The following is a 22,977-nucleotide window of genomic DNA, read 5'->3' as shown; positions in this document are numbered from 1 at the left end:
GAGTTGGGGGTCAGATCAGTCAAGATCTTATTGACTGGTGGAGCAGGCTCGGTGGGGCCAAGTGAACATCTCCTGCTCCTATGTTTTTTTGTTCCCGGTGTCTGAGGAGAAAGAACCACAAACAATATCGGTGAACATGGCCAAGTTAGGTGATCAGCAGTTTAGTGGGAATAGGATCGAGGGAGCAAGTGGGTCTCATGGACATGGTGAGCTCTGGAAGCGTGAGGATACATGGGGGGGGGGGGGGGGGGGGGGGGGGAGGAGCGAAAGATGCGATTTCAGGGCTGGGGCAACTTGAGAGATAGTTTGGTCGGGTGCACATGTGGAAGAGAGGGAGCTAGCGGATCGGATTTTCTCGCAGTGACAAAAAAGCTCCACGAGCTCCTCACACTTGCTGGAGGGGAGAGGGCGAGCATTTCAAAAGGTACCAACTTGTTAAAAGATATTAAAAAGCATTGAAACACTGTATTAACACAAAACTGATTTATTTGACATTTATGCAGAATATTTTTTTTTCTTTAAAAATTTAGAGTACCCAATTCATTTTTTCCAATTAAGGGGCAATTTAGCCTGGCCAATCCACCTATCCATCTTTTGGTTGTGGGACGAAACCCACGTAAACACAGGGAGAATGTGCAAACTCCACGCAGACAGTGACCCAGAGCCGGGATCGAACCTGGGACCTCGGTGCCGTGAGGCAGCAGGATTTATGCAGAATATTAACCACCATAATTGGGCTGGACTTTGACATGAGTAAATGTAGACACCATTGAAAACGGTTCTGTCCAGGCTGTGATTCACAGCAAAATCCAATCACTGCAGTTATTTGTGAACTCTCTGGTGTCTCAGCAGAGTGGATGAGCGACCGAATCTTTTCCCACACTCAGTGCAGGTGAACGGCCTCTCCCCAGTGTGAACTTGCTGGTGTCTCCGAAGGGTGCATGCATGATTGAATCGCTTCCCACACACTGAGCAGGTGAACGGCCTCTCCCCAGTGTGAGTGCGCTGGTGTACAGTGAGATGTGATGATTCCCTGAACCCAATCCCACAATGAGAGCACCTGAACGGCCTCTCCCCAGTATGAACACGTTGATGGCACATCAGTTGACCAGAACCTTTATAGCACTTTCCACAGTCCGGGCATTTAAAAGGTCTTTCATCAGTGTGAACTCTCTCATGCCTCAGCGCGTGGGATGACTGAGCAAATACTTTCCCACACTTGGAGCATGTGAACGGTTTCTCCCCGGTGTGGAATCGCTGGTGCATCAGCAGGTTGGATGAATCAGTGAATCCCTTCCCACACACAGAGCAGGTAAATGGCCTCTCCCCGGTGTGAGTGCGCTTGTGTGTCAGCAGGTGGGTTGACTGAGTGAATCCCTTCCCACACACGGAGCAGGTGAACGGTCTCTCCCCAGTGTGGACTCGCTGGTGTGTCAGTAGGTGGGATGAGGTTGTGAATCCCTTCCCACACACAGGGCAAGTGAATGGCCTCTCCCCAGTGTGAATGCGCCAGTGCGTTTCCAGGTCAGAAGGGCAATTGAATCCCTTCCCACAATCCCCACATTTCCACGGTTTCTCACTGTTGTGACTGCACTTATGTTTCGACAGATCAGATGATCGGTTGAATCCTCGCCCACACACAGAACACGTGTACGGTTTCTCATCACTGTGAGCGGTGATTTTTCCTTCCATCTTCAAAATCCAGTCGTATTCAGGCTATGGTCATTTTTATGACTCGATCAAGTCCTGATGTGGCGTTTGGTTTGAATGTCCTGACTGTAAGTCCTCCCCTTCTAGTACCCTGTGAACATCAGTTAAATCAGAAAACGGTGAGTGAGAGAGAACCCACAAAATCACAGAGGCAGGTTGTGGAAGTAAAGTTGACAGAAGTAACCACAAAATGTTAAACAGAGCCAAAGAATACACCCGCCATTAGAAACAGAGGAAGTTAGACAATGGCAGAGAGCTGATCAGGGAGGGCAGAGGTGGAAGAGAGCAATGGATGGACATGGATTCAGATCCACAGTAAAGGAGTCAGACCAGCCCCAGAGACATGGAACCTCTCGCAGAGAACAGAACACAGCATTAATCCAGAGGCATGGTCAACAACACTCACCTTTGGAACAATTTCACTGTTTTCAATTATAAAATCTCCAGCTGTAAGCTGCAGCTGTAAAGAATTCAGCAGCTCTGGAGTCAGAGAAAAACCTCCCAGTTGAGGAAATCCCCGGAGAGCGGGGGTGATATCACTGCGCAGTTGTCGGGGCGTGATGACATCACAGACAGGAAGACAGAACATCTGGGTCAGTGCAAACCAGTGATCATAGAACAGTACAGCACAGAACAGGCCCTTCGGCCCTCGATGTTGTGCCGAGCAATAATCACCCTACTCAAACCCATGTATCCACCCTATACCCGTAAACCAACAACCCCCCCGTAACCTTACTTTTTAGGACACTACGGGCAATTTAGCATGGCCAATCCACCTAATCCGCACATCTTTGGACTGTGGGAGGAAACCGGAGCACCGGAGGAAACCCACGCACACACGGGGAGGATGTGCAGACTCCACACAGACAGTGACCCAGCCGGGAATCGAACCTGGGACCCTGGAGCTGTGAAGCATTTATGCTAACCACCATGCTACCACACATTACGGAGGACAGGTCAGCATGGTAGCATAGTGGTTAGCACAATTGCTTCACAGCTCCGGGCTTGGGTCACCGTCTGTGCGGAGTCTGCACGTTCTCCTCGTGTCTGCGTGGGTTTACTCCAGGTGCTCCGGTTTCTTCCCAGTCCAAAGTTGTGCAGGTTAGGTGGATTGGCCATGCTAAATTGCCCTTAGTGTTCAAAAAGGTTAGATGGGGTTACTGGGTTACGGTGGAGGAGTGGATTTAGGTAGGGCTGATGTAGACTCGATGGGCCGAATGGCCTCCTTCTGCACTGTAAATTCTATGATGGGAGGGTCCTTGAGAGGATGCAGAGATTTACGAGAATAGTTCAGGGATGAGGGATTGTAGTTGCAAGTTTAGGTTGGAGAAACCGGGGTTGTTCTCCTTGCAGTACGAGGGAGATTTCCGGTACCCGTACCAGCCTCCCCGGACAGGCGCCGGAATGTGGCAACTAGGGGCTTTTCACAGTAACTTCATTGAAGCCTACTCGTAACAATAAGCGACTTTCATTTTCATTTCATTTGACAGAAGTGGGCAAGTTTATAGTAGGTTTAGACAATGTAGGTGACTCCATTAGTTCATCATAAAAGAATTATGGACACGGCCACAAGTTGTTAGGTAGGATGTACAGAGGATTGTAAGGAAGAGATTTTACGCTGCAAGTGTTAGTGACTGGGAAATCAATGCTTACATTCAAAGGCTGATAATATCCAGGTCCTGATGAATTGAATGATGAGGTCAGACCTTGGTGTGCTGTTTAGTTTAAGTTTCCCCATCTAAAAATCCTCTTTGAATGCCCTGTTAAAAACAGTGACAGAAGGCATTACTGTCAATCCGGGACAGATATTCAGAAAAAATAAACAATTCTCTAGGTTTGAGTTTTCTGTGTGTGTAAACCTCTCCTTCCAACCCCTGCAAAAGGAGTTTCCAAAATCCATCTCTGCCAGTTCAGGATCTAAATTCACATTGACTCCTCCTGCTCACTAGCCTAGGGTGACTAGGCATGCTCCCCGCTGCACATTTCACCCTTGTCATCAGCAGTCCCTCGATTCCAGGACAATGTCTACTCAGGGTCTTCAGTTTCTACCATGGGCCTTCATGTGACTGTACAGACCTGCAGATCTTTGGACACATGGGACAGGATGTTGAGCCTTATGGGTAGTGAGATCCAAAGAGCAGAATTTGGTACCTTTTCCTTCCTTCTCTGTCTCATCAATAAGACGTTGGGACTCAAAGGGTGATGTAGTTTGATGGCCAAGTTGTCTCCATTTTTTTAAATAAACATTTTGTTTAAATATTTTTTGTATTATAACAACAACAGAATAAACAATGTGCATGAAACTATAAACATAGTGCAAAAGCCATCTCACTCCCTTACAGGTCCCACCTTTACTAACCCCCTACTCTAAGCTAAACTAACCCTTCCCTTCTGCTGATGATTAATTTTCCGCGAAGAAGTCGACGAACAGTTGCCACCTCCGGGCGAACCGTAACAGTGACTCTCTCAAGGCGCACTTGATTTTGGTTTAGCACACTGTGCTAAATCGCTGGCTTTGAAAGCAGACCAAGGCAGGCCAGCAGCACGGTTCAATTCCCGTACCAGCCTCCCTGAACAGGCGCCGGAATGTGGCGACTAGGGGCTTTTCACAGTAACTTCATTGAAGCCTACCCGTGACAATAAGCGATTTTCATTTCATTTCATTCCAGAGAAAGCTATCCATGTCTGATAGCCAGGTCTCCGACTTCGGGGGCTTTGAGTCCCTCCAAGCTAATAGTATCCGTCTCCGGGCTACCAGGGAAGCAAAGGCCAGAACGTCTGCCTCCTTCTCCTCCTGCATTCCCGGGTCTTCCGACACTCCGAAAATCGCCACCTCTGGATTCAGCGCCACCCTTGTTTTTAACACCATGGACATGACATCTGCAAACCCCTGCCAAAATCCCCTAAGCTTCGTACATGCCCAGAACATATGGACATGGTTCGCTGGTCCTCCCGCACATTTTGCACACCTGTCTTCCACCCAAAGAATCTGCTCATCCGGGCCACTGTCATGTGAGGCCGATGAACAATCTTAAATTGTATCAGGCTGAGCCTGGCACATGTTGCAGACGTGTTGACTCTACTCAACATGTCCGCCCATAGACCATCCTCTATCTGTCCTCCCAGCTCCTCCTCTCACTTGCGCTTCAGCTCCACAGTCTGCGTCTCCTCTGACCCCATAAGTTCCTTGTAAATGTCAGAGACGCTCCCTTCTCCTACCCACCCTCTGGAAACTACCCTGTCCTGAATCCCCCCTTAGCAGTAGGAGCGGGAAGGTCGACTCCTGTTTATGTAGGAAGTCCCGCACCTGCAGATACCTGAATTTGTTTCCCCTCGTCAACCCAAACATCTCCTCCAGCGCCCTCCTACTCGGAAAGCTCCCCTCTATAAACATATCCCCCATCCTCTCAATCCCTGCTCTCCGCCATATCCGGAATCCCCCTTCCATACGTCCCGGGGCAAACCGGTGATTATTACAGATTGGGGACCAGACCAGACCGATGCTCCCTCTGCTCCCACACGTCTCCTCCGTTGCCCTCAGACCCTCAGGGCCGCTAGCACCATAGGCTGGTGGAATACCGTGCTGGCGGGAATGGCAGAGGCGCAGTTAAGTTGTCTCCATTTTGAACAATGGGGAACGAGTTCCTCCCAGTCATTCAATGACGACCGCGCATGCGTATTGGTGCGCATTGCCCCTAATAAAGATGGCGGCCCTCATCCGGGCCCCGCTCGGTGCAAACGAGGTGCAGCGGGGGCGGCCTTTTTTTTAAAACAAAAAGGGTTTCACGTTTAAACAACATGTTTTCGAAACCTTCCCGGTCCATTCGCCTGCTCCAGCGCACCCGTTACGCTCAACTGATTGTGGATCCGAAAAAGAACGGTCTCTCCATCGCCATGACTGGCCGATGCCCCCGGAGCATGCGCAGTGAGGCTGCAGGCTGAGCGCAGGCGCAATGCGGCTGCAGGCTGAGCGCAGGCGCAGTGAGCGAGTGCGGCTCCAGGCTGAGCGCAGGCGCAGTGAGCTAGTGCGGCTGAGGACGGCCGCGAGCTGGGGAACAATAGACGAGTGGCTGGAGGAAGGGAGTTTGTTACAGACTAAGAGCCGAGACATCCAGTCTGTCTCTGTGGGCACACACACTGCCTGCACGGCTGAATATTTCCAACATTTCATCTTCATATTTCCCCATCCGCAGTTTTTTGCCATTGTTTTATTGCAGGGATTACTCACTGAACCGAGGTCCAGAAACAGAAATCCGGATTGTATTAGAGAGGAGACTGGATGAGGAAGCCTCTCCCTGACTTCCTGTGTAGGTTTTACTTGTTTCAGATTGAACTCGACCAGGGAAAGAGGAGAAGCTGTTGGGTCTAACCTCGAGAACTGTTGAGAGTAACAAATCCCTACAATTTCCAATGTGGGGATTATCAGGGGAGGTGGATTCGAAGGGTGGTTGTTCAGTAGACATTGTTCATTCAATGTAATAAGAGTATCTTCACGACCAATTATTTCTGTGGAGGTTTTTAATCCTTTCTTTGCATATGCAGATATTATAATTTATATTGGGATTGTGGGCAGCATTAGCAAGATAACATGTATTATTAATCCCCAGTGGCTGATTGAGAAAATGTTGATGGACCTTCTTAAAGTACAGTGAAGATGATGCTCCCACAATGCTGTTAGGTAAGGAGTTACTGGATTTTCACTGGATGATGAAGGAACAGTTAACCATTGTGTTCAAGCTAACATCAACTTGTATTTACATAATGTCTTTGACGCAGTCTTTACATCAGCAAGTTTTTCAAAATTCATTATTTCCATAGAATTCCTAAAGTGCAGGAGGCCATTCGGCCCATTGAGTCTGCACTGACCTCTGAAAGAGTACCCTACCTCAGCCCAGTCCCCTACCCTATCCAAGTAACCCCACCTGATCCCGTAACCCCACCTAATCTACAGATCTTTGGACATTAATGGGGCAATTTAGCATGGCCAATCCACCTAACCTGCACATTTTAGGACTGTGGGAGGAAACCAAAGTATCCAGAGGAAACCCACGCAGATACAGAAAGAATGTGCAAACTCCACACACAGTCACCCAAGGCCAGAATTAAACTTGAGTCCCTAGCGCTGTGAGGCAGAGGTGCTAACCACTTGTGCTGGACAAATCCCATTTTATTGCTTTATTTATTATTCCATGCGATTATTTTGTGGACGAAGGAACAGTAATCTATGCCCAAGTCAAAGAACATGAACTTGTATTTATATAGCGTCTTTGACTGATCCAGCCTTTAGGGATGGACAGAGAAGATGAAATGCAGCAGGGACAAGGTTGTGTGTTGCCCCTGAAGTGGAAACAGAAGGTCTTTGTGATGCTGCACATATTTGGTCAGGAACACAGTTGAAATATGACACCCTGATTGTGAGCAGCTATGTCTAATCTTGGATAGCCATGATGTGGCGATGCCGGCGTTGGACTGGGGTGAGCACAGTAAGAAGTCTTACAACACCAGGTTAAAGTCCAACAGGTTTGTTACAAACACTAGCTTTCGGAGCACTGCTCCTTCCCCAGGTGAATGAGGAAGGAGCAGTGCTCCGAAAGCTAGTGTTTGTAACAAACCTGTTGGACTTTAACCTGGTGTTGGAAGACTTCTTACTGTAATCTTGGATAGTTACCTGGGAATGAGATGGAGTGGGTGATTAGGGAGTGGAGTTTGGAGCAGGGATTGAGGACAATGACTTCAGTCTTCTCAATATTTAAATGGAGAAAAATTCTGCTCATCCAATACAGAACATCAGACAAATCAGGACAGTGTGCGACTTGAAGAGGAACCTGGAGGTGATGGTTCACATACACTTGCTACCGTAGTCCTTCCAGGTGCTGGAGATTGAGGGTTTGAGATTCTATCAATTTCTGGTTTAATTGTGGAAATATGGATTCCCTCCCCTTTGCCCTTCACTCTTTTCTTTATTTTTCTTCCAATAGCAGCCCGGATCTCGTTTGGGTCCAGAATGGTTCCTTTCCCTGAAGGACATTAGTGAACCATTTGGGTTTTTACAACAATCCAGCGGTTTTCATGGTCACTTTTTCCCCAGAGCCAGCCCCACAAATGACCAGATTCATTCAGCTCAATTTCACAACCTGCCTTTGTGTTTTTGTGGGTTCACTCACACCCCATTTTTTATTTGTTCCAAGATCAATTTCACAGGGTATTAAAAGAGAAGGATTTGCAACAAGGAAGCTCTAACATCTGATCAGGATCTGACAAGAGTCACCGAATTGATCCCAGCCTGAAGAACATAGCATTTTGAACATGGAAGGAAAAAGCAGCATTCACGGTGGGGAGAAATCGTACAGGTGTCCTGTGTGCGGACGGGAATTCAGCCAGTCATCCAGCCTGTCGAGACACAAGCGCAGCCACACTGGGGAGAAACCGTACAAATGTGGAGACTGTGGGAAGAGATGTAATTATCCATTTGAGTTGGAAACTCACCGACGTAGTCACACCGGCGAGAGGCCTTTCACCTGCTCTGTGTGTGGGAAAGAATTTGCCAACTTGCCCAACTTGCTGCAACACCAGCGCAGTCACTCTGACGCGAGACCTTTTATATGTCCGGACTGCGGAAAACGCTACAAAAGTTCTGGGGAATTAATGACGCACCAGCGTGCTCACACTGACGAGAGACCGTTCAGGTGCTCTCACTGCGGGACTGGGTTCAGGCGATCATCTCAACTCACTATCCACCAACGAATTCACACAGGGGAGAGACCGTTCACCTGCTCAGTGTGTGGGAAGGGATTCACTCGATCATCCTGTCTGGTGAGACACCAGCGAGTTCACACTAGGGAGAGACCATTCACCTGCGCCAGTTGTGGGGTGAGATTTACTTTTTCATCCAACTTGTTGAGACACCAGCGAGTTCACCAATTATAAAAGTGATTGGATTTTGATCTTTCTCATATCCAGGACTGAACTATGCTCATTGAGACCTGTTTCTGTTGATGTAAATAAACTTCCACCCTTATAGTCTGCATATAGGTTAAAGAAAGGGTGGCACGGTAGCACAGTGGTTAGCACGGTTGCTTCACAGCGCCAGGGTCTCCGGTTCGATTCCCGGCTTGGGTCACTGTCTGTGCGGAGTCTGAACGTTCTCCTCGTGTCTGCGTGGGTTTTCTCCGGCTGCTCCAGTTTCCTCCCACAAGTCACGAAAGACTTGCTGTTGGGTCATTTGGACATTCTGAATTCTCCCTCTGTGTACTCAAACAAGTGCCTGAATATGGCGACGAGGGACTTTTCACAGTAACTTCATTGCAGTGTTAATGTAAGCCTACTTGTGACAATAAAATTATTATTATTATTATTATTATTATTAAAGCAACTTTGTGTTTATGATCTCAAAAATAAATTTGAACACCCAGTTATTAACTGAAAAAATTACACAAGGCTTTATGTTTTAAACAAAAATGTTTACTGTACAAGAATTAAACAAAGCAAGTGCTATTATCGCAAAACTACGTTTCATAAATACTTATTCTTTCAGCCCCAAAAATGTCAATGGGTCACTCCCAGTTCTATTTATCCCTGTACTTTCCAGGATCGTAAGGGTTCATTCACTTCTCCTGGAACCAAACCAGCTTGTGAGCAGCTCCAAAACAGGGCTGAAGCTTATCTTTCGAAAATTAAACATTTCGGGGCCTTTTCCAATTCTACAAGTAAATTGTAATTCACAACGGTTTACTTTCATTCAGTAATTAGAACGTTTTATTTTTCTCAGTACAGGAGCTGGCAGCATTTTAGATTAAATATCAATTGTTCACTTCTCTTGTAGCTGGTGTGTGGAGAAGATCATGTTCACTGTAGATCTGTCAGCACAGAAACCGCACTGTGCTTCTGTATACACTCAGTCTGCAAGTAGATGAATCTTTTAAACGTGACCCGAGTAAAGGTCTTCCAAATGATGCTAAGGAGTGAGATGTCCCTGCAGTTGTTGCAATCTCCTGTCACCGCTGTTTTTGTACATTCTGATCATTTTTGTGTCACACATTTCCTATGGAACAGATTCTACCTCCCAACAGAGGAGGAGGCGGTCAGGAAGGTGTGGCAGTCAATGAGACTCTCCGTGTTGAGCAGTTCAGCTGGAATTCCATCCTTGCCGGGTGCCTTTCTGCTTGCTCAGCAATCAATCTGATCCCGAACGAGGACGGTTCTGGGTCCAACTCAACCATGACAGAGAGTCAGAGACTGGAAGACGTCCGTCTCACGGGAGCACAGCTCACAGTCATGTTCAATCCCGTGGGATATCATTTACTTCTGTCAGTGAGAACCTCGTCTGCTAATTTCAGCCGGGGGCAACTTTGGTGATGGTAGGATCAAGTGGCCTCTTCATCACATCATACGTAACATGTAGATAATCATTGTCACTGGCAGTTTTGATTTCCCAACGTCGGCTGAAGCAGTGTTTATTTGCACAATAACTTTTGCAGACGGCATTGGTTACTTTCAAGTTACAGTAAGAAGTCTTACAACACCAGGTTAAAATCCAACAGGTTTGTTTGGAAGCACTCCGAAAGCTAGTGATTCCAAATATACCTGTTGGACTTTAACCTGGTGTTGTAAGACTTTTTACTGTGCCCACCGCAGTCCAACGCCGGCATCTCCACATCATGACTTTCAAGTTATGCAGCATCTCTGCTGTTGGGTTTCTGTTGTACATCAGGTCGGCTTTGCTTTTTGCTTCAATGACAGATGCCATCTCTGCTGAGTGAGTCTCAAACCAGTCTGGGTTGTGGGTTCCACCTTTACTGTTGCTGTGTCAGAAATGATTCAATTCAGTGACTTCCAAACTTCATCAATATCAATGTTGATTGATGAAGTTGTAATTCATGTGTCTGTGAAATATTTGATTGTTTTGTCTTTTTTAATAATTTAAATTCATTATCGAGGTGGCAAACCGTGAAGAATGTGCAAAAATGCCAACAAGGAATAATCAGCTTTATAATTGGAGGTGTTAATCAGTGGAGCCTTCCTGACACTGAATTGAAGTTTTTTTCTCCCAAAAGTTAATTTTAGATTAAAGTCCAACATTTTATTGTAAAAGAGTTTCTGCGGAAACGTCGAGGAATCATCACAGATGGTGCTTTTGAAAAGGGACATTGCAGCTCTGAAAATCAGTGACATCTCCAGAACATTAAACTCCGGCCAGTTGCAGGGATTGTTAATATCAACGGAAACAAACCAAATAGTGTCAGTTTATCAGTCCTGGATGTGACCGACCGCATCATAAACAACATAATCGAATCCCTGCATTCATTTGTGAACTTGCTGCTGTCTTGATACATATTGTAACTGAGTGAATCGCTTCTCACACAGTGTAGATGATAGGTCTCTTCTCAGTGTGAACTTACTGCTATGCACTGAGGGTGGATGTCTTCCTATACCTCTTTCCACTGGAAGTGCAACTGAATGACTTCTCCTCTGTGTGGCCTCGTTGGTGTCTCAGCAGACTGGCTAACTGAGTGAATCTCCTCCCACAGATGGAGCAGGTGTACGGCCTCTCCCCAGTGTGAACTCGCTGGTGTAACATGAGGCTGGCTGACTGAGTGAATCCCTTCCCACATACAGAACAGGTGAACGGTCTCTCCTCAGTATGAACTCGGTGGTGTGTCAGCAGGTTGGATGACTGAGTGAATCCCTTCCCACATACGGAGCAGGTGAACGGTCTCTCCCCGGTGTGACCTCGCTTGTGTACAGTGAGACTAAATGAGGACTTGAACTTCTTCCCACAGGAAGTACAGCTGAATGGCTTCTCCTCGGTATGAATTCTCTGGTGTAATATGAGGCCAGCAGATTGAGTGAATCCCTTCCCACACACCGAGCAGGTGAATGGTCTCTCTCCACTGTGAACCCGTTGATGTGCTGTGAGGGTGGAAGAATGCCGGAACCTCTTTCCACAGTAAGTGCAACAGAACGGTCTGTCCTCAGTGTGCGTTCGCTGGTGTAACATGAGGCCGGCTGACTGAGTAAATCTCTTCCCACACTCAGAGCAGGTGAACGGTCTCTCTCCAGTGTGAATGCGTCGATGAGTTTCCAGCAGGCATGGATAGTTGAATCTCTTCCCACAGTCTCCACATTTCCACGGTTTCTCCATGGTGCAGGCGTCCTTGTGTCTCTCCCAAGTTGGACAATCAGTTAAAGTCTTGTCCACATACAAAACACGTGTATTATTTCTCCCTGCTGTGAATGGGGTGATGTTCTTTCAGGCTGCGTAATTGGTTAAAGACAGAACAGACCAATATTTCTCCTTCCACATTCAAAGACTGATAATATTCAGATTTTGATCAATCAAGTGACTCTGATTGACCTGTAAAATATATTGACACAAGTCAGTACAGGTGGAAAAAAATCAGGTCAGCCAATTCTAGTTGCTTTTGGACAGTTTTCCTGTCTTGTTTCCCCAAAGCTGTGAAACCTGTCTCTCACACACACACCCATACACTGTCGCACCATTTATTTTCTCTGCCCCAAATCTACTCCCATCCTTCTATGTTTGCTGAGTTCAGTTCTCAAACGCCTGTAGGCGGAGTGGAAAATAAAATGAACAAATCAATCATTCCTCTCCTGGTCGCTTGAACCTAATAAAATGCGTTTACAAAAGTCATTACTCTACTCTTAAGTACAGCAAAGCAATTCAGAACAGACAATTCTCGTATCAATGATAAATTCTCCCCTCAAAACTGTAAATCCTCATCCCACACACCCTCCTTTCCTGCTAGATTGAAATCCAAATTAATTGCACCATTTCTACCATTTAGAATCATAGAATCATGACGGTGCAGGAGGCCATCAAGTCTGCACCGACCCAGCACGGTGGCACAGCGGATTAGCCCTGTTGCCTCACGGCGCCGAGGTCCCAGGTTCGATCCCGGCTCTGGGTCACTGTCTGTGTGGAATTTGCACATTCTCCCCGTGTTTGCGTGGGTTTCGCCCCCACAACCCAAAAGATGTGCAGAGTAGGTGAATTGGCCACGCTAAATTGCCCCTCAATTGAAAAAAAAATGAATTGGGTACTCTAAATTTTTTTTAAAAGTCTGCACCGACCCTCCAAAAGAGCACCCCACCTAGGACCACTTCCCCACCATATCCCTGTAACCCCACCTAACCTTTGGCCTCTAAGGGGCAATTTATCATGGCCAGTCCACATAACCTGCACATCTTTGAACTTTGGGAGCATCCGGAGGAAACCCACGCAGACACGGGGAGAATGTGCAGACTCCACACCCGACTGTCACCCCAAGTCGGAATCGAACCCAGGTCCGTGGCACTGGTGCTACCGTACCGTTGCCTCCACTCCGAGTTTCTTTCCATCCCTCACTCGGATTGGGCTCAGTTCTCTTGCCCCAGCCTGCAGAGTATCAGATCAACAATGCAATAATTTTCTGTCCTGGTCACTGGGATCCTGAAGCCCCGCCCACTCTCTGTTGGGTCACCAGGAGGGTCGCGCATGCGCCCCGCATAAACAAGATGGCGGCCGTTAACTTGGGCCCCTTCCAGGGGGAAATAAATCCCTGGGAATTACAAGAGCGGGAGTCTTTCGGGATTTGCGGCTTCCAACTCGGAGTTAACGAATCCTCCTCCTCCTCCTCCTCCGCCGCCGCGACCTCTTACCAGCAGCTCAGGGACAGACATCTCTCCAAAACCATCATTCCCCGGCACACGGAAGAATAGCGCATGCGCAAGGGGCGCTCCGCCCGTCTCCACCGCGGGGAATGCCGGGGTTCCGCTCGTCCCCGCTTGGCTTCCTGCACAGTCGCGCATGCTCCCAGGCAGCCTGATTCCGGCCCTGGGGACGCTTTTAGGTGCCTGCGCTGTGCGGCCATTCTGGGCGTCGACTGCGCCGAGCATTCTGGGTATCATGAACGCCATTGACCTCATGAATGGACGGAAAACTCCTGTATCATAATCATTGAAAAATAAAGTGGAATAAAACAGTGAGCGTCATCCACTCCCCCGACTCACCAGTCTCTCCACGTTCATATATTGACAGCAATAATTCATTTCATTTGTTTCAAATGGTTTTCTTTTTAAATTATTGCATTAAGCGAATTTTATTTCATAGTATCCCGACAATGCAGAAGGAGGTCGTTGGGCCCATCGTGTTGGCGCCGACCCACCAAAAGAGGACTCCCCATATGCACATCCTCCCCGTGTGTGCGTGGGTTTCCTCCGGGTGCTCCGGTTTCCTCCCACAGTCCAAAGATGTGCGGGTTAGGTGGATTGGCCATGCTAAATTGCCCGTAGTGTCCTAAAAAGTAAGGTTAAGGGGGGGGTTGTTGGGTTACGGGTATAGGGTGGATACGTGGGTTTGAGTAGGGTGATCATTGCTCGGCACAACATCGAGGGCCGAAGGCCCTGTTCTGTTCTATGTTCTATGCCCGTAACCTCACCTAACGTGCGCATCTTCAGACACCAAGGGGAAATTTTAGTGCAGCAATCCAGTGAAAATACTTTTCACTGTACCTCGGTACACGTGACAAAAAACAAATCCAATCCAATCTACCTAACCTGCACATCTTTGGACTGTGGGAGAAAACCGGAGCACCCGGTGAAACACACGCAGAGACAGGGAGAAAGTGCAAACTCCGCACAGGCAGTCACCCAAGGCTGGAATTGACCCTGGCACTGCAAGGCAGCAGTACTATCCACTGTGCTAGCTCAGCTTTATGGCTTGGATTTGTTTTCCACCCTTGCCTGAACTTCATACAACTGTTGGCCAGTTTATCGTCCTGGGAGCCAGCAGGAAAAGAACTCAGAGGCCAGGTATGAAGGGGACAGCGAGTTCTGTAATGCAACACAGGACTAGAAGGCTGGAAGCTCAGTAACCTGTCAAGTGAGTCGGTCCAAATTCCTGGCAAACAACGGCCCAGCGGAAGTGTGCTCGGCCCATAACCCAGAGGTCGATGGATCAAAACCTTTCCCTGCTAGTTACTTTTTAGGGGCTGTTTAGCACAGGGCTAAATCGCTGGCTTTGAAAGCAGACCAAGGCAGGCCAGCAGCACGGTTCGATTCCCGTATCAACCTCCCCGAACAGGCGCTGGAATGTGGCGACTAGGGGCTTTTCACAGTAACTTCATTTGAAGCCTACTTGTGACTAAGCATTTTTAATTTCATTTCATTTTATCTTTTCAAAATTATCTTGAGGATTCTTTTATCAGTTGCACAATGGTTAGCACTGCTGCCTCACAGTGCCAGGGACCCGGGTTCAATTTAGGCCTTGGGTGATTGTGTGGAATTTACACATTCTCCCCGTGTCTCCGTGGATTTCCTCCGGGTGCACCAGTTTCCTCCCACAATCCAGGTTAGGTGGATCAACCATGCTAAATTGCCCCTTAGTGTCAAAAGATGTGCAGATTAGGTGGAGTGACCATGCTCAATACATGACCATGCTCAATACACTGGGATAGAGTGGGAGAATGGGCCTGGGTAGAGTGCTCTTTTGGAGGCAGGTGCAGACTTGATGGACCGAATGGCGTCCTTCTGCACTGTACAGATTCTATGGATTCTAACCTGTTTTTCTGTCATTCCTATAATGAGTGGCAGCCACTTCAGTGGCAAGTGGAATACATACATTAATTAAGGAAACATCTTTTCTGTAACCAATGAACCACATTGTTCACTGGGCGAGGTTTCTGATGCTTTCAGCCTTTACAATTCTTGTCCTTTTTTCAATCCCCTCTATGGTCTCACCCAACCATATCTCTGAACTCCTTCAAGTCTTCAACCCTCTGAATAAGAAGAGATTTTTCAATGTCAGATGGTTTGATAAGCAGCCAACTCAAGCAAGTAATTAACAGACTAACAAGGGCTGAAATTAGGGAAAACATTAAGCAGTGATTTCTTACAGTCTGGAATCCACTGACTGAAAGAGTGATGGAAGCAAATTCAATGGTGACGTGTGATAAAGTCTTGAATTCAAACATTCACATGAATACAGGGAAAGGGCAGGAAAGAGGAATCAGCAGAGGCATGATAGGCTGAATGGCCTGCTCACGAAGTGTATCCTTCTCTCAGGTTGTGAACTAATTGTTCCTCCAATTCTGGTTTCTTACTCATGAAAAGACCTGCTCACTTGTGGTGATATGATCTGCATACTCGTCTGCCATTGGGCCAGAACGTCGGCTTACCATTGGCCCTGGTCGGTCATGTGCCTCTCGACCGATTGGCCGAGAGGCTGAGTTAACCACGCCTCTATTAACGAGGTATAAATGCTCAGACGCCTGACGATCGTCCGTTTCCACTGTAGACGGTCGCAGAGCTGTGTTCTAGTCAATTAAAGCCAGACTTTGGTAAATCACTCGCCTCGCGTACAATCGATGGTACATCATCACTCGAAAAGGGAAATGCTGGAAAATCTCAGCAAGTCTGGCAGCATCTGTAGGGAGAGAAAAGAGCTAACTTTTCGAGTCAGATGACTCCTGCTCACTGATGCTCAATTTGGACTCCACCAGGGTCAAACAGCTCCAGGTCTAATTACAACCCTCATTCAAATTAGGAGGCAGTGGCCAAGTGATATTTTCACTGGACGAGTAATCCAGAGACGCACGTTTGAATCCCACCATGGCAGATGGTGAAATTTGAATGCAACAAAAATCTGGAATTAAAAGTAATGATGATAACGTCGATTGTCCTAAAAACCCACATGGTTCACTGCTGTCCTCAGGGAAGGTAATCTGTTCTTAGCTGGTGACTCCTGATAACTCTTAACATCCCTCTCAAGGGCAATTAGGAATAGGGACTAAATGCTGATGCCCACGTTGCCATAACCAAAATTGACAAGAGCTGAATTTCAGAGGTGGGATTGAGTGACTTAACACCACACCAAAGCTGTGGCAACAAGGAGCCACAATTACACTGAATTCAGTGGGAATCTGAATGTAAATTCTGCCTGGAATAATACCTAACATGAAGAAAGGTGATTGTGCTTTCCATCTTAATCTTTGTAATCATCTCAACCCCAAAACATCACTGTTGGAGTTCCTCAGGCTAATACCTCAGTCGAAACATTCAGCTGCTTCATCAATAATATTTCTTCCACTATAAATGAGGCTTGGAATGATATTACCATTCATTTTTGTAAATTCCTGGGGGCAGCACGGTGACGCAGTGGGTTAGCCCTGTTGCCTCACGGCGCCGAGGTCCCAGGTTCGATCCCGGCCCTGGGTCACTGTCCGTGTGGAGTTTCCACATTCTCCCCGTGTAGTGTGGGTTTCGCCCCCACAACCCAAAGATGTGCAGGGTAGGTGGATTGGCCACGCTAAATTGCCCCTTAATTGGAAACAATGAGCTGGGTACTCTAAATTTATTTATTTTTAAAATTTTTGTAAACTCATTTCATAATTTATTTGAATGCGGGACAGCACAGTGGAGCAGTGGTTAGCACTGCTGCCTCAGAGTGTCGAGGGCCCGGGTTTGATCCATGCCCGGGGTTACTGTCTGTGTGGAGTTTGCACATTCTCTCCGTGTCTGCGTGGGTCTCACCCCCACAACTCAAAGATGTGCAGGCTGGGTGGATTGGCCACGCTAAATTGCCCCTATTTTTGGAAAAAATGAATTGGGTACTCTAAATTTATTTTTAAAAATCAAAATAATTTATTTGAATTGGATTATTTGTAGTTGGAAAATCAGAAGTCAAAATCTTGACAGTTTAATTAAATACATCAGGAGCTGGATATAACTGAACCTTTCGCAGAGAAGAAGAAATATTTCAACCAAATGCAGAACCTGATAAAACATCACACCATTCACAGCGTGGCCGGGGGGGGGGGGGGGGGGGGGGGGGGGGGGGGGGGGGGGACCTGTGTGGGCAAGGTTTGAACTGATCGTCCAACCTGGAAAGGCACAGGGACACCAGCACCATGGAAAAACCATGGAAATGTGGGAAGGAATTTCTTTCCCCTTGGAAGCTAGGAAGAGACTGTTCACCTGGTGAACATATTGGAAGGGATTCACCAATAGATTCAACCTTTTTTTTTTCTTTTTGATAAATTTAGAGTACCCAATTCTTGGGAGAATGTGCAAACTCAACACGGACAGTGATCAGAGCTGGGACCGAACCTCGGCGCCGTGAGACAGCAGTGCTAACCACTGCACCATTGTGCTGCCCTGACTCAACCTTCTCAGACACCAGCACAATCACACAGAGGAAGAGCTCAGACATCTGTTCCGTGTGTGGGAATCCCCTCAATTTGAAAATGAAATGAAATGAAAATTGCTTATTGTCACGAGTAGGCTTCAATGAAGTTACTGTGAAAAGCCCCTAGTCGCCACATTCCGGCGCCTGTCCGGGGAGGCTGATACGGGAATCGAACCGTGTTGCTGGCCTGCTTGGTCTGCTTTAAAAGCCAGTGATTTAGCCCAGTGAGCTAAACCAGCCCCTCATGTCCCCTCATGCTAGCCATCACCATCCTAGGAAAAAGGCTCTCACTGTCCACCCTATCTAATCCTCTGATCATCTTGTATGCCTCAATTAAGTCACCTCTTAACCTTCTTCTCTCTAACGAAAACAGCCTCAAGTCCCTCAGCCTTCCCTCATAAGATCTTCCCTCCATACCAGGCAACATTCTGGTAAATCTCCTCTGCACCCTTTCCAATGCTTCCACATCCTTCCTATAATGCGGCGACCAGAATTGCACACAATACTCCAAATGCGGCCGCACCAGAGTTTTGTACAACTGCAACATGACCTCATGGCTCTGAAACTCAATCCCTCTACCAATAAAAGCTAACACACCGTACTCCTTCTTAACAACCCTATCAACCTGGGTGGCAACTTTCAGGGATCCATGTACATGGACATTAGTTTACTTAGAGTAGTAGAGTCAACCCACAGCCAGCTGTGTGCATTGTTGTAGAAGTTCAATAAATCGTATTGAAGCAATGCCTACGTTTGGTGTCTGCTTTACAGTTTATCTGCATCGTGTTGCAGTCCGTGTTACCCCAGGGTGAATAACATGGCATAGGTAACACTCACAGTGCTGTTAGAAAGGAAGTTTCAGGATTTTGCCCCAGTGACAGTGAAGGAATGACGATATATTTCCATGTAACTAGGCTGCTGTTTAATATTCTGGATGAGTGGCAAAGTTTAAAGCTGTGTTTTAAACACATTGCTGTTGTTGAGATGCTCCTGAGAGTGAACGCCTCCACCTCGTGTGTGAGAGGTTGGGGCTGCTACAGCTGAAGGTGGTGTATAGAACACACTTTACACGGGCGAGGATGAGCAGGCTCTTTTTAAAAAAAATTTAAGTACCCAATTCATTTTTTCCAATTAAGGGTTAATTTAGTGTGGCCAATTCACCCACTCTGCACATCTTTTTGGTTATGGGGACGAAACCCACGCAAACACGGGGAGAATGTGCAAACTCCACACGGACAGTGACCCAGGGCCGGGATTCGAACCCGGGTCCTCAGCGCCGTAGGCAGCAATGCTAACCACTGTGCCACCGTGCTGCCCCAGGCAACAGAGTTAACCCACTGCACCACCGTGCTGCCATGAGCAGGCTCTTTGAGGGGGTAGAAGATGTGTGTGAACGTTGCGGGGGGGCCCCCGCAAACCACGTTGATATGTTTTGGTCCTGTCCAAAGCTGGAGGATTACAGGAAGGAGGCGTTTAGGGTAATTTCCAAGATGGCGCGTGTGAAACTGGACCCGGGTCCCCGGGAGGCCATATTCGGGGTGTCGGACCAGCCGGGGTTGGAAACGGGTGCGGAGGCAGATATCGTAGCCTTCGCCTTGTTGATCGCCCGAAGGTGGATCCTGTTAGGGTGTAGATCAACCTCTCCACCCTCTGCCCTGGCGTGGTGGGGGGACCTGCTGGAATTCTTAACGCTTGAAAAGGTCAAATTTGAACTGAGGGGAAGGATGGAGGGGTTCTACAATTCATGGGCGTTATTCATTATGCACTTTGGAGAATTGGATCACATCGAACATTCGGGGTTTGGGGGCTGGGAAAGTTGGGGGGAGGGGGACTGAATGAGTTAATTGTGACTATGGATGATTCCTGATTCCTTTTTGTAATTTGTTTATGTTAACATGCGGGCTAATGCCTGGGGTTTGGTGGGAGGATGGGATCGTTGTTATTGATATGGGGATTGACGTTACACTCGTTACTGATTATTGTTTATTGTTGGGTGTAAATTTGGGAGAAAATGTGAAAAAGGAGAATAAAATATTTTTTTAAAAACACATTGTTGTAAATTATGGTCTTTCCCACCTGAATGTTTAAAATCACCTGCCTGGAGTTCAGAAAGGATAATCTGGGGAGAGGGCCACAACCTCAGCCTGGACACAGTCCTTCAGGGTCACCCTGAGAGGATCAAACAGCACCTTGGGCTTTCCTATTTCTCTTCACCGCCAGCAAAGTCCCCAATGTGTCCCAGCCACTTCTGTGCAGTACAAACAGTCGAAAGGTGATCATGTTCAGGCTACGGAGTCCAAGGCCGCATCGATAAATGGATGGAAAAGTACATAGCTCTAACCCTCGGATTTCCATTTTGTAACCATCGTGTTACAGAGCTCCAAAACACAGAGCAGAAGGCTCCTTTATAACCGTGGTTCTACAACCTGAGCCAGGCAGGCTGGAAATGCACTGTGAACTCAAGAGGTTGGTATCAAACTGTGATCTGTTCTTGGCTGGAACTGAAATTGCAGGATTAAATCTCCAGTTTCAAAAATGACTGAAGATTATCCCGTGATTATTTTGTGACAGCCCTGAGTCGATGATTCTGAGCTAACTACAATTCTCATAGCACTGTCAACTTGGTAAAATGTACGCATGAGTGGGCTCTTCCCGGGGATGGAGGATAGATGCAATCGGTGTTCAAGGGGGCCAGCGAACTACTCGCAAATGTATTTGGGCAGTTCTGGGTATTCATTTTCGAGATTATGCCGGAGATTCTGGGGGTAACGGTGACACTGTGCTCATGGGTGGTGATTTATATGGTAACAGATGAGCCAGAGCTGCAGGAGAGGAAAACGGCTGATGTGTTGGCCTTTGCCTCCCTGACAGCCTGGAGGAGGATTCTGCTCGGGTGACAGGCACCAGAGCCCCTCAGGGCAACGACTTAGGTCGGGGACCTATTGGAGTTTTCGCACCTGGAGGACGTGAAGTACTTTTGTTGTTCGTAGTGTATATAAATTATTTGGAAGAAAATGTAGCTGGTCTGATTAATAAATTTGCAGACGACACAGAAATTGGTGGAGTTGCGGATAGTGAAGTGGATTGTCAGAGGATACAGCAGGTGAGAAACTGGTTGGAGTCTTGTGTGGAGAAATGGCAGATGGAGTAAATGTGAGGCAATGCACTTTGGAAGGTACAATGCATGTAAGAATTACACAGTAAATGGTAGAACCCTTGTGAGTACTGACAGGCAGAGAGATCTGGGCGTGCATGTCCACCGATCACTGAAAGTGGCAACGCATGTGGATAAGGTGGTCAAGAAGACATACGGCATGCTGGTCTTCATCGATCGGGGCATTGAATATAAAAATTGTCATGTTGCAGCTGTACAGGACCTTAGTTCAGCCTCATTTGGAATATTGCGTACAATTCTGGTCGCCAAACTACCAGAAGGATGTGGATACTTTGGAGAGGGTACAGAAGCGGTTTACTAGAATGTTGCCTGATATGGACGGCATTAGCTATGAGGAGAGGTTAGATAAACTCAATCTGTTCTCACTGGAACGATGGAGGTTGAGAGGCGACTTGACAGAGATCTACAAGATTGAGTGGCATGGACAGAGTGGATAGTCAGATGCTCTTTCCTAGGATAGGATAGCCAAGTACTAGGGGACATAGGTTTAAAGTGCGTGGGGAAAAGTTTAGAATAGATGTGCGAGGCAAGTTTTTTACACTGAAGGGGGGGGTAAATATATCATTATGGGCCAGGGTTAGAGAACCCAAAAGTGTATCATGGAGTTCACCTGACCCACAACTTGTAATAGATTGTGGTTATGGGGAGCACACGGGCCTACCTTATAGATGTGATGTAACAGAGATTTACAGTACTTTGAAATTAAAACAATGTTTATTTATGAAACCAGTTAACACTTTATAAACCTACAGTAAACATCTTAACAACTATCAACACCAATAAATCCCCCAAATAATACAGTACTCTTTAACTAACTCTTAATCTTTCCTTGCAACATCCATAAGACAAAGAAAAGAACCCTTTTACATAAAGACATCAGGTTTAACTTCTCTACTGAGACATGCGCCACTTTGAAATCCCGAAATGAGCTGAGGTCAGTCTGTAGCCTGCAGAGAGAGATCCTTACAGCTGCTTGCTTTGCCTGCAGCTACCCAGCTCTCCGAACCAAACTAACACACCCTCCAGCTGCAAGTCCAAAGCAAAAGTAAAAGCAGGCAGCCCAGCTCCACCCACTCTCTGACATCACTGCAGCAATAAACACCCATTTCTTAAAGGTACACCCACTACAGCAATTTTATACACATACACCCATTTCTTAAAGGTACTCTCACATGACAATATAGAACGTGCTGCCTGGGGAGGTGATGGGAGCAGATACAATACCGGTATTTAAGGGGAATCCAGGCAAATATATGAATAGGGTGGGAATGGTAGTATACGGGCTCCGTAAGTACAGACGGTTTTGGTTCAGGCAGGTACTATGGTCGGCACAGGCTTGGAGGGCCGAAGGGCTTGTTCTTGGGCTGTATTGTTCTTTGTACACCATTAGGGGGTCAGACGAAGGGTTCTATTCAAGGTGAAGGCTGTTTATCTCCTTTAAGAATTGGTAGTCATCAGTAAGTGGGGGGGGGGGGGGGGAGGGAGAGGGGGTTTGCATAAGAGAAGGACATGGGGAATGGATGGAGAGGATTGTTTATGATATAAATTGTATAAACCTGAGTGTTCGTTGTGTATGTTGTAAAATGGAAAATGTCTTGAATAAAAATATTTATGTACGAACTTCGTAAAATGTAGTTAAAATAAATGGTTTAGGTCTTTATTAAAATAACACATGGAGGAGTTCACAGGATCCTTTTAACTGCTGGTTCAATTATACGATAGTCATTGAATTCCAGATAGAGAAGTTTCCAGGATTTCTCTGTTTTAGTGACGTGTGCCTTTTAGATACCAGCATTTTGTTGCAGCCCTGGCAATTTGAAGCGAGACTGGGGGCCTTGGCCTGGAGAGATTGAGGTAGGGAGGAGCCAACTGGAACGAGAGTGGGGTGCCGGAGGTGAGAGTAGAGGGC

The 22,977-nt window shown here is 47.0% G+C and overlaps 3 protein-coding genes and 1 long non-coding RNA gene across 14 annotated transcripts in view; 1 reads left to right on the top strand and 3 right to left on the bottom strand.

Moving 5' to 3' along the window:
* The window catches only part of LOC119951630 (zinc finger protein 850-like), an 87,156-nt gene that overhangs the window by 20,793 nt on the left and 43,386 nt on the right, over positions 1 to 22,977 (bottom strand). The gene's annotated exons all lie outside the window — the stretch shown is intronic.
* On the bottom strand, positions 469 to 5,624 carry LOC119951315 (zinc finger protein 239-like). 7 transcript variants are annotated; one of them, XM_038774412.1, is made up of 3 exons: positions 5,553 to 5,624; positions 3,364 to 3,470; positions 469 to 1,801 (listed from the first exon to the last, which is right to left on the bottom strand). In XM_038774412.1, exon 3 carries the CDS (start codon positions 1,690 to 1,692, stop codon positions 823 to 825), a length of 870 nt encoding a protein of 289 aa, XP_038630340.1. In that variant the 5' UTR covers positions 1,693 to 1,801; positions 3,364 to 3,470; positions 5,553 to 5,624; the 3' UTR covers positions 469 to 822. The 7 variants fall into 7 exon arrangements, with proteins under 7 accessions (XP_038630340.1, XP_038630335.1, XP_038630342.1 ...); XM_038774407.1 differs by having other exon boundaries at positions 5,522 to 5,618; XM_038774414.1 differs by lacking the exon at positions 5,553 to 5,624 and adding an exon at positions 5,498 to 5,516.
* On the top strand, positions 5,472 to 8,870 carry LOC119951330. Of its 2 annotated transcripts, none has more exons than XR_005457589.1 (3): positions 5,472 to 6,017; positions 6,318 to 6,388; positions 7,912 to 8,870. It is a non-coding gene; the product is annotated as an uncharacterized LOC119951330 (long non-coding RNA). The 2 variants fall into 2 exon arrangements; XR_005457590.1 differs by having other exon boundaries at positions 5,733 to 6,017; positions 7,494 to 8,861.
* Positions 9,156 to 13,520, bottom strand: LOC119951319 (zinc finger protein 239-like). 4 transcript variants are annotated; one of them, XM_038774421.1, is made up of 2 exons: positions 13,369 to 13,520; positions 9,156 to 12,064 (listed from the first exon to the last, which is right to left on the bottom strand). In XM_038774421.1, exon 2 carries the CDS (start codon positions 11,849 to 11,851, stop codon positions 11,111 to 11,113), a length of 741 nt encoding a protein of 246 aa, XP_038630349.1. In that variant the 5' UTR covers positions 11,852 to 12,064; positions 13,369 to 13,520; the 3' UTR covers positions 9,156 to 11,110. The 4 variants fall into 4 exon arrangements, with proteins under 4 accessions (XP_038630349.1, XP_038630351.1, XP_038630350.1 ...); XM_038774423.1 differs by having other exon boundaries at positions 9,156 to 11,964; positions 13,369 to 13,459; XM_038774422.1 differs by lacking the exon at positions 13,369 to 13,520 and adding an exon at positions 13,040 to 13,341.

The sequence above is a fragment of the Scyliorhinus canicula genome, chromosome 17 (genome assembly GCF_902713615.1).
Source record: "Scyliorhinus canicula chromosome 17, sScyCan1.1, whole genome shotgun sequence".
Classification (NCBI taxonomy): Eukaryota; Metazoa; Chordata; class Chondrichthyes; order Carcharhiniformes; family Scyliorhinidae; genus Scyliorhinus; species Scyliorhinus canicula.
The sequence above is the reverse complement of the archived record's forward strand: the minus strand, read 5'-3'. Positions and strand labels throughout refer to the sequence as shown.

Excerpts from the sequence above, each read along its gene's own strand:
- LOC119951315 (XM_038774412.1), bottom strand. The coding sequence starts at position 1,692 with ATGGAAGGAAAAATCACCGCTCACAGTGATGAGAAACCGTACACGTGT.
- LOC119951319 (XM_038774421.1), bottom strand. The coding sequence starts at position 11,851 with ATGGAGAAACCGTGGAAATGTGGAGACTGTGGGAAGAGATTCAACTAT.